The 11711-nt window shown below is 40.1% G+C and overlaps 1 protein-coding gene across 1 annotated transcript in view; it reads left to right on the top strand.

Annotated features, from left to right (window-relative positions):
- Nucleotides 1-11711, top strand: part of CHST9 (carbohydrate sulfotransferase 9) — a 184330-nt gene that overhangs the window by 82751 nt on the left and 89868 nt on the right. Inside the window, exon 3 of the mRNA XM_029921951.1 lies at nt 5865-5906. Coding sequence (XP_029777811.1) covers nt 5865-5906 — 42 coding nt within the window. The remainder of the gene's footprint in view (nt 1-5864; nt 5907-11711) is intronic.

Consider the following 11711-nt stretch of genomic DNA (forward strand, 5'->3'; position numbering starts at 1 on the left):
TCATTAATACTTAATGGAAAAACATAATAATCCTTTCTGAGGCATTTAAAACAGCTACCATAAGATCATCCCTTCTGGGAAGCAAGGAGGTTCTTCAAAACTGGTGTTTATTGGGGCGCCTGGGTGGCTCAGTGGTTAATCGGCTGACTTCAGCTCAGGTCATAATCTCCTGGTTCGTGGGTTCAAGCCACACGTCAGGCTCTGTGCTGACAGCTCAGAGCCTGGAACCTATTTCTGATTCTGTGTCTCCCTCTCTCTCTGACCCTCCCCCGCTCACACTCTATGTCTCTGTCTCTCTCAAAAATAAATAAACATTTAAAATTTTTTTTTAAAAAATGGTGCTTATCATCTTACTCAAAGAAGGTCTTCATGGAGATAGAACCTGTAAAACCCAAGGATTACAAGGAAGTGGATGGCGAGGCTCAAATGCCTTCAGTGTAATTGCTGTTTGTCCTCACAGATTTCTCCGAAGCTTGCTCCCGCCCCTTGCTCCCCGTGGGACTACTGGGTCAGACGTTCCTCTGTGTTGATTATTGTTTGCCAGAGAGGAGGGATGCCCTTTCAGAGTTCCTTCCATTTCAGAGTTGCAAAAACTGGTTCTGAAAATAGTTGGCAGTGTCAGTTGACCAAATGTGTTTTTGAACCACTGAGGCCCAAAGTCAGGAAATACCTGGGCAAACTTAATGAAACCACAATGGCAGGGTTCTTGGATGTCAACTCCTAAGACTATCTTCTCACTTTCTGCCCCCTCTCTTCTTTACCGTGCTTTCTGGATGACCACTTGTGAGCTACTTCAAGCCCCCTTCCTGGTTGGTAGCAGTCTCCTCACCCCTCACAGTCTTCTCTACCCTAGGGCTCCTGGGACAGAAGGAAAGAATACTGAAAGGGTGGACTTGGAGGCAGAATCCTGGAGCCAAATCCTTGTTCTACCTCTAGTTTTGCAATCTGGGGCAAGATACCTATATTTATTGTCTCCTCCTTCTCTCTCCATTTAAAAATATATATACGTTTATATATTTACCAAAGTAATGCATACACAAAGTATAAAATACTATAGAAGGTTTCTTTTTAACTAACCCTCTCTTAAATGATTTGCCTAATGAAACCATGCTCTGCCTTCCCTAGATGTAACCTCCCGATGGATTCTCATAGCCGGCATAGCACAGGAGCCATCCTGCTCTCCCTCTAGCTTACCCGTAACTTCTGACCCCACCTGTGGGGATATATGTAGTCCAAGTGCCAGTTGTTGTGTTTGTTCCCAAACCTGCTGTGCGAATTAAACTTGTTCATATAATTATTTAATTCAGTTATAAATTATGCAAACCAATAACATATGGATGCATGAAAAATTGCTATTTCCATAAAAATGCTTTGGAAAGACTCAATAATGTTAAGTTATTAAAAATAAAATGCTATAGACTAAGGTGTGAAAATATAATGGTAAAATATTTGGAAAAAATTCAAATCTAAAAGTATTACATGCTAGATGTTATTGTGGTTATTATTAATTTAATAATTGTATATCAAGTAATTTGAGAAGAAAACAGGAAAGAACGAAGGGTTAGACCAAATTAATATTTCAAAAGAAAATATTGGAATAAACTTAAAACACTTTTTAATGTTTATTTATTTTTATGTTTATTTATTTTTGAAGGAGAGAGAGACACAGCGTGAGCAGGGGAGGGACAGAGAGAGAGGGAGACACAGAATCCGAAGCAGGTGCCAGGCTCTGAGCTAGCTGTCAGCACAGAGCCCGACGCGGGGCTCAGACTCACAGGCTGTGAGATCATAAGATCAAAGTCGGACGCTTAACTGACTGAACCACTCAGGTGCCCCTGGAATAAACTTTTAAATCCAGCAACCAAATATGAGACAGCAAAGGACCTTAACTTCACTGTGATCATTTTTTTAAATCAGAATACCAGTGTGTAAAATTGAGGGTATTGATAATCACATTTCTGAAAGGTTTAACTAGAGAGGGGAAAAGCCATCCATTCATGAAACGTAACCCTATTTCAGTTTCAACAACAAATTGCCACACAGTCTTAGGAAACCGTCCAACCTTTTCCTGTCTCTGTATTCTCTCCTAGGTAAGGATGATGATAACAGCATGATTAGTTTCTCACTGTGGCCAGAGGAATTACTTTGAGAAAAGTGCATGTAGTCATATTTGTGTCCTCTCACTTGAATGTGAGCTCTGTCTGGCTCAGTGTGCTATTTATGATGCATGGAGCTCTCCAACCCTGAGGAAAAGGATCAGTGAAATGCTATTTTTTAAAATTGATTTCCCATCAAAGCTCTAGACCTACTCTCTTAGTATGGTTCTCATGCCAAGTTTCAACAAGTGAAACGTGCTTTACCACCAAAACCAAAAATGACTCAGAAGAAAGTCCTGAGGAGAAGGGAAAGATCCTGTTTCACCAGATTGTCTATGCCACTAAGCTAAGCCTTTAATATCGAAATCAGTCTCATAAGCACAATATAAGAACATGTACACTGGAGGTGGGGTTTAAACACATTAATCTTAGGGGCTCTGGTCAAAACTGAGTTAATTTCTGTTATGTGAAACAAGCCTGAATGCTGAGATTTAAAGTCGTTTGCTCGGAAATGGATATTCATGGTTATTTAATTTATGATCATGTAGCGAGGAAGCTAGTCTATGTTGACTGTATGGATGGGACCCAACATCCTAGGTTACATTACAAAAATATATAGGAATAGCAATGATTTAGAAGATACAGTCAAAGCCTTCAAGGGCAATACACACCATGACTCTTACTGAGTCATGAGGGAGGGTGCTTTCCTTTTAAAAAAATTTTTTTATGTTTTTTATTTATTTTTGAGAGACAGAGAGAGACAGCATGAGCAGGGGAGGGTCAGAGAGAGAGAGAGAGAGAGAGAGAGAGAGAGAGAGAGACAGATTCTGAAGCAGGCTCCAGGCTCTGAGCTAGCTGTTAGCACAGAGCCCAGTCCAGGGCTCGAACCCATGAACTGTGAGATTGTGACATAAACCAAAGCTGGACACTTAACCGAGACTGAACCACTGAACCAGGCACCTAGGGTGCTTTTCTTAATGAGACAATTCATTTACTTAAAATTAAGTGGCATGTACTTTCCATTCTTTTTTCTTTTTTTTTTTTTTTTTCAAAAAAGAAATGGTTACCAGGAAAAGAAATTTTTACCTGGAAAGAAAATTTTTAAATTTAATTTAATTCAATACATATTTATACAGGGTGCAAAACTAGGCTCAAGGAAGTTATAAAGAGGAGTAAGACTGGATCCTCCCCGTGTTCAGCAAATTTACTATAACATGTATGAGACATGAGCTTACCTCACTAATATACTTCAGGCTGTGATGTGTGGAGAGTCACACTAAACCCGGGAGGAGTATCCAGTCCCTGAGTGAACTTCGTTATTATGCCCTAATATCAGGTTTCCTGAAACCCTTCAGAAATTGGAGGATGGTAGTTTCTGGGGCTGGGGAGAGGGGAATTGGGATTTGGTGTTCAGTGGGTATAGAGTGTCAGTGATGCAGCATATACACAGGTAAGTTCTAGAGATCCGCTATAGTACATTGTGCTTTATAGTAAACAATGCTGTACTGTACGTTTTAAACTTTGCTAAGAGGATAGATCTCGTGTTGCCTGTTTCTTACCACAATAAGTAAAAAATGAAGAAAAAAAATTGGCAGATAACCTTGCACAGCCTTTATATTCAAGTCATCATGGAGATGGGGAAAAGAGCCTGTCAGGTTCACATTTTTTAAGGAAACCACTTGAACATTATAACCCAGAAAGCTTAAAACAATACCTCATGAGAATAATTCCTCATGCAATCAATAAGCAACTTACCAGAATATCATAAGAGACAAAGGAGCAGCCACATTTGACTTTTTGAATAGCCGTTTTTTCCACATCAATTTAATTTCCTCCCATGGTTATGTGACAGATTATATAAACAACGAAATATGATGAATAAAATCAGTCTTCTAGGGGGGAAGATTTGGGGTTCTAGCCTAAACAATATTCTTATCACCACGCCACAAGGACGTGATCTTAATCATGCTACTGTTACATGGGTGAACAAGTAAATATAGAGTTGCAATTACATCAAAGTGGGTTGAAGCAGTGGATTACATATCAGGTTCCAACCCATGCGGATCAGTTGTTCCGTAGGACCTATAACTTATTGATGAGCTCTACAAATGACTTATAAATGCCTTCATCCAAAATGCAGAAATCACTAAATCAAGTGGAGCTGCTGACACTTTATACCAGGAAACTCATGACAATACAGTCAGAATGCCCTTAGATATATCTTTTAAATCATCCTAGAGGCAGAATAGCATTTAACTGACAGAAGTATAAAGTGTACCAGCATAAATGAAATTTAGTGAAAAATTGATTAAAAAGGCAAAACCCAATAGCACCTTTGTTACAATTGGGGTTAGAAAGTGAATATTATAAATGAGTTACACTGAGAGCAGGTTATTTAAATAGCACAGGATGGCAAACAGACTTATTCCTATCGTTGCTTAGCCTCACCATTCCTAAGTACTTGTTCAAGTTTTTAACAACATACTTTGAAAGGGATATTTTACAACATGCAGAAAATGAAACATTGCATATACATGTATTTAATATAGGATAGTATTTAATATAGCATGTATTAATATGCAGTTTAGCATGAAATACATTATATAATATATAAACATATAGTTTAGTATGCAATAGGTTATATAATATATCATATTAAAATTATGTATTACATAAAATATGTGTTCTACAGTATATAATATGTATTGTATATTATATATTTATAATGTGTTATTTAAGGGAAGAATTATAACTGTCATCTAAGTAGTCCTATTATTATTACCATCTTGCAGCTCCCTGAAATTGTTCTCGGAATGAGTTGAGGCTCTCCTCTCCCATAGATGACTAAGCCAGAAGGAATTTGCTATGTTACATTTAGCAACTTCATCTGGTAGAAAGAGGTCCTTCTTGATTATCAGGATGAAAAATCATTGGCTCAAGGAAAGCTCAAAGATTTCTTTCTTAGAGCTCTTTACTACAGAATAAACGAACATTAGTTCTGGATGATTTAATATCCATGGGATCACTTCCCTCAAAGAGCCTTTTTTCTTTCATCCTAGATTGTAGTTCATTTACCCTTCCAAGCTTCATAGATCAAGGTATCCAACAGAGAGCCATGAGTACTCCATGCCAGGAGATGCATATGGCATATCTATTCTGAACAGCGATTTTATTCAGAGAGATCTGTCCCAAGTACTCAAAGAATCTAAGCAGAAAATATAATTGTATATAAACAAAGATTTATACAAAGATTCTAAGCAGGAAATATAATCAGATACTAACACACTGTCACGAAGAATCCAAGGACACAAAGAATCTGGGGAAATTTTCTTCCCTCCAGTGAACATATTCCTATTCCACCTACCCCAGCAGTCCCCAGCTCTGTTTCTCTGATGCGGAGGAAACAGGCACAAGACTCAGTCTTCTCTGTGCAAAGTTTTAAGGTAATGCCTAGTTTCTTGATAAGTGACACCAAGCCTGTCACCTCTTCAGTAGCCCAGAAACACAAGAGTGACATATTCTATTTCATGACCCCCCACACACACACTGCATGATTTTCTTTGCTAGAAATAAAATATTAGAGGCATTGAGGCATCTTTATGTGGAAAATTTTTAAATATATGGGGTGTTTTAAATATACGAGGTGGCCCAGTCGGTTGAGCATCTGACTTCATTCAACTCAAGTCATGATCTCACGGCTTGTGGGTTTGAGCCCCACATCCAGCTCTGCGGTGACAGCTCAGAACGAATTGCCTTTCTCTTTTCCAGGATGGGAGCCAGTAAATTTTCCACAGCCTATACCCAGAATCAGTGAGTAAACTTTCCTTATATTTGAGTCTCGGGTAACTAACTATAGATGAGCAGAGGAATGACAAAAGTATCTGCAAACCTCATCATGTCGCTTTTAAACACCTGTGCCTACAGTGATACTTGTCACCAGAAAGCAAAGCCTCGGTGCAATTATTGGGGTGTATAGCCTTGGAAGGTGGAGAAGAGAAGCAAGTAAACCATGATCCTTGTCCTTGGGGAATTTACAAAGGAAATCAAAGTTTCTTTAGATTTCAGTTAATATCTAGCTTAATGAACAGTTAATATTCATCTCATTTGAAGAAGTTTGCATTTTTCCTGTTTTTATTTTTAAATCATTTAGTACTTCCCTGGGACATTGGACTGTATTTTCCAGAAGGGCCTTCCTTTATGAATACAACAAAACCTCATTAATTTAGATATTGCTGATACACAGTTTTTGACAGTTTGACCCAGACTAAGATGAAACTTACATTTGAATTGTCTGCAAGGAATGAATTTGATAAGAGAAATAGAACACCTGTAACTTATTTAAAGAGAACAATTGTTGTCATGGCTTTTGCATATACGATGGTCTTTAGGCAAAAAGATTCAGCTATAAAGTAAGGATCCAGGTCATTAAGTAGATGCCTCCTTAGACAGACTTTATTGGCAGGTTATAGAATTGAAAGTAATAAAACCGCTTTGCTTACAATAAGTTCTGACTTCCATAATTCAGTCTAGCTTCTCCCTTTTCCTCCCTACCTCCCCAAACTCATTATTCCAATCTAATGACATTTGTTATTATGTTATATGTGAACATAGAATTTATTAATATAAGATCAATTCCTATTATCTTATTCTTTAAACTTACAGATAAATTTTAATTTTTTTGGATGCTTATCTGCAGCATTGATCAACTAGGTGACAGGATGATATTTACTTTTACAAGAAAAGTGCTATATCAGTCCCTTTCCTTTTCCATGATTTCATACAGCAGGTCATTTTTTTTAGTTTAAAACAATATTTTCACAAAGCAAGCAATACAAATCCCAGGATAATAGTGGAGATTTAAAACGAGGGGGGAAAACACTGAAATCAGATTATGCCCTCCTTGGGACATGTTGAAAAATTGGAGTAGTAACTGAATCACTTGCTGTTCATCCATCCATACATCCATCTATCCATCTTCCATCCATCCATCCATCCATCCATCCATCCATCCATCCTTTCAACAAACACTTAGTCAAGGGCTGTGCTTATTGCTTCCAAGTGTGTAGAGGTAAATAAAGTTCTCCTCTGGTCTCTATTGTGCTGACACCCATAAGTTGAAACAGAGATGGAGACAAATAAATTTCTCATGTAGTAAGCGATGGGTTTTCCTTGTAAGCAAAGTGCTTTGGGAACCACAGAGAATTTAACATTAAATCTGACTGGAGTAAATGGGAAATATTCATAGCACGTACAGCATTTGAGCTTATTCTTAAAGAAGGAATAGAATTTCTGCAAGTAGAGAAAAGGACAACATTTTGAATCCATTTAAGCAGAAGTATGGAGATAGGGAAGCACATGGAGTACACAAAACAACAGAGCAGACATACTTAGTTGCAGATTGTTGAACAGTATATGAGATATACAGGTACATTGCTAAGAAAAATGTGCCCTTTCTCGGTGATTAGAAACAGCAATTCAAGCTCAGAGAAAGATTTGAGACGTGAAAGGTGAAAAAATGGAACAAGATAAAGCCACTCACAAACAACTGAGAGAACCTTTAAGAACACAGAATAGAACCAGCCTCTCCCTGAGATAGAGGAGAGTTTAAAAAAAAAAAATCAATTCAAAGGTGGATATAAAGAAATTCAAGGAAGTTTACATCTGGAAGCTTCAGTTTTTTCTACTATACCATTAGATAAGCATGGGATATAGAATAGGAGGACACAAGTTTGCATCCTAGCTCAGCTGTTGTGAAGGACATAATGTGGGCAGGTCCCATAGCCTGTCTACATTTCAAAAAATTTTTAACATTTATTTATCTTTGTGAGACAGAGCGAGACAGAACATGAGCAGGGGAGGGGCAGAGAGAGAGGGACACACAGAATCGGAAGGAGGCTCCAGGCTCTGAGCTGCCAGCACAGAGCCCTAAGTGGTGCTCGAACCCATGAACTGTGAGATCATGACCTGAGCAGAAGTCAGACACTCAACAGACTAAGCCCCTCAGGAACCCCACCTGTCTACATTTCAGTGTTACCGTCTAAAGAACACTTAATTCACAGGTTGTAAAACTACATAAAGTATGTGAAAGCATGTTCCAAATTGTAAAGCACTCTATATCGAGAAGCTGCCTGCCGTAGTGGCCAGAACACAGGCTGAGTGACCTTGCTAACAACACGTAGCTTCTATGGGTTACTGAGATTATTAAACATAAGGTTTGTATAACATGCACATAAAGGCACTCTACCAATGGGAGCTGCCAGATGGTTATCATCTGTGAATATGAGTTTGTCTCCTGGGAAAAAAAAAAGAAAAATGCAGTGGAAAATGGAAACAAAAATAAAAATGCTTTTAGGGGGAATTAAAAGCCCATTCTGAAGACATGACTTTGCAGGGATAGTCATGCCTATGAGCTCCAGAACACCCAGAATGGATGACTTGATGGGCTGGAGTTGGGGAAGGTCTAAGTAGGTACTTGGCTATTGAGGGAACCATTGGAAAGGGTGGTCAGTGCAGATCCCAGAAGCTTGCAGGACTGCTTCTCCAAGATCTGTACTCCAGCCTCAACACTGACTTAGCACAACGCTGCCTTTTCTGTTCAGGGTCGGCAGCCTGTGATCCTAAGGCTTTTGTCATTATCGTGTAACTAGTGAGTTGCCTCACTTCCTCAAGGTCCAGTGCTCCCCTTTCAGCTAAGCTCCCGCCATGGGCTACTGCTCAGAGACCCTCCAGCCCCTGCCTGCTCTCCCTCCCTTCTCCCCTCCCACCCTTGGCCCTCAGTCTCCCCCAGCCTCTGCCCAGCCTCCCCTTCGACTTGAGATTTATTTCTTCCCTAGCATATAAAGCAGTGAAAAAACTTTTCCACCAACTCTGGAATAAAAAACTAGAGTTTGAACCAAGTAAAAGGAGCCAGACAGCAACGCCCTCAGTCCCTCATGCCATCAGCACCCATTTGAGACTTCAGTACAGAATTCGCTGGTTACAACAGGCAGGGTCACACTTCCTCTCCCACACCTGGAAGTGGGTTATGTCACCGGCCACTAGGATAATGTCCAGCGTCCTCCTAAAATGTTTAGTGAGCCTTGGGGACCCCAGGAGAGAGCTGCCAAAATCTATCATGATAGCTACTAAACTTACCTCAGAGGGAGATTTGAACTGCTAGAGCATGTCCTCAATTTGCCAAATGGCAGTAATAAAGAAAATATAGGCTGTATTGTGCACATTATTGACTCCTATTTTAATTAATGTAAGACACATTCCTCATTTGGGAACATGGTTAATTCATTCACTCGATAATTATTCATTAAGGATATACTAAATTCAAGGTACTCCTATCCAAGCTCTTTGAAGATAATGAATACAAGCATTTTCCATGGATAACATCTGAAACGTAAGGAAAACTCTGGAAAATTCAGACAAAACTCCAGGTTTCTGTGAATGTACAACTGCAAAGACCCATTAGGGACTGGAAAACCCCAGAGCTTTTTCTTCTCTTTCCTCAGGCTTGGTTCCCAGAGTCCACACTTCTGTGACTGCCAACAGGGCTCACAGAAAATTCACCTCCAAGTACCTTGCTTCCTAAACACTCCTTCCGGGCAGCTGTGGTAACCTATGGACATGTAGATCATTAAAGAACATACCACATCCTCACCCCCCACACGTCCTTCCCTACATGTCAGGAACCGTGCTAAAGTGCAGCCTGTCTCTGCCTTCCCCAGAGTAGGGAGCACCGGGCCATGCTTCTCCTGACTCCATGTCAGACTGAGGATTCACCCACCGGACCGCAACTGTACGTCAGCCCTTTTCCGAACATGCTTTAATCGCCTGGTGGCCTCTACAAATACCCTTTCATTTCTACCTGGTTTGTATGCAGTCTTCATTCTAGATTTGCTAGAGGAAGCGACTCAACTCTCATTAAAACAGACACAGACATTTTCTCTCCATCTCATTGCTTTAACCCTAGGTACACCTTCCTTCTGTTTCCTTTTGTAGTCAACATGTCTCCCGTTACTAGGCTTCTATATGTATTTTCCTCTTTACTGCTCATCTCTACCCTTTATGTATCTCAGAGTAGAGCAAACCTTGGAAGAAATTTTTTGGCTTATTTGCCCCTGAGTTGGAAGAACACAAGACTCCTGTCAGTTTCATGGCAAACTCAAAATTAGGAGTGCGTGTGTAGCAGCATTTCATTTACACATTTTTCTCATTGTTCTTTAAAAATCCTTTGCTGCACACTGCAATGATGTTCACTGTGAGAACCCCATGAACCCCTACAAGCGATTGCACCATCACAGACTTGGGGACCTTGACGGAATATGCAAGGCAGAGTCTAAAGTTTAACTCTGTTTACATTGGATCCTATACTTCCTTCAGCCTCCATTTGTAGATACTGGGGAGAAAAATGCTTTCCTTCTATTTCATGAGTGGGAGTAATTCAAAATCACTGCTTAGGATCATTGAACTGAGAAATGTTCCTTGGATTTACATGAAGAAAATCTTCGGGCAGGGCTTATGTCTGAGCAAAAGGATACACACATGTGAGGGTAATACCTTTTTACATATTGATAGCGTACTCTCTCCCGGAGCAGAAGGGCCCCCTTTGTGGAAAAGCTACCATAGGGTCTGATTTTAAAGGAAGAGTGGTAGCTCTTGGCCATCACTGAGGTGTCCCTGGAGAGAGTCGATCCACAAACCCTGTGCTCACACCTAGATTTTTGCATTTTGTGGATGCTTTCTCCTAGGCATGGTTCCCAGAAGGGACGATTGTTTATGTATTCTCAGTGTCCTTGTGCTCATTCAGCTCTAAGGGGAGGAAGCACATCTCATACTCATTCGTGAGCACTTTTGATTGCAGAGATGAGCTCCTGTCCAAGTGGGGATTCCAGCCCCCCACTGGGCAGGGCTCAGGGCACTTTCTGGACCACACAGTGCTGGTTCCTCTGCACTTAGCTTCACTGAGGAACGAGGAGAACTGAGAAGTAGTGTGGTGTTAGAATTAGGGTTGGGTTATTATTAAGGTTAGAGCGTAAAAGGGGCTAGTTATCCACATCGGGAGTGCCCCGAGCTGGGAGCTCTGCATTTGTGCACACACAGGGACAAACTTCCCATCATCAGCCAGAACATTCCTTTCTGTAAACCCAGGATTACAGAAGCTGGTTAGAAGGGATAGCTACAGACTTTTCTACAGCTTTCCTGAGCTTATGTGAGAATTAAGCCTTACAAATCTTATAAGAATTGATGAACATGGTGATATTTTTTAAAATGCAGCATAAACCTTCAGATTCATGGCCTAACCATCTCAACTGAAAAGCCCTTACGCTTCCAGATTTTTTTTTTAAAAGTGCTCTGTGCCAGCCTTACCCACTCTCAGACAGACTCCAGTATTCAAAGAGCTTGCAAATTCTGCACAAACTGACACTGTTATTCCCACATCTCTAAAAATAAACGGGGGGGGGGGAGTGCTGGGGTCTTTTGTTGTGGGGGAAAGGATGTACATTATTATTCTTGTATGGAAATAATTAACAAAGAAAACGTGGCATCCCACAGTTAATTTAGCCGTTCTTTTAAATATTTTTGTGGTACCTGAATTACACGAACATAGTATTTTAATAAGCTGAT

This window comes from Suricata suricatta, chromosome 14, assembly GCF_006229205.1.
Source record: "Suricata suricatta isolate VVHF042 chromosome 14, meerkat_22Aug2017_6uvM2_HiC, whole genome shotgun sequence".
In the NCBI taxonomy this organism is placed as follows: Eukaryota; Metazoa; Chordata; class Mammalia; order Carnivora; family Herpestidae; genus Suricata; species Suricata suricatta.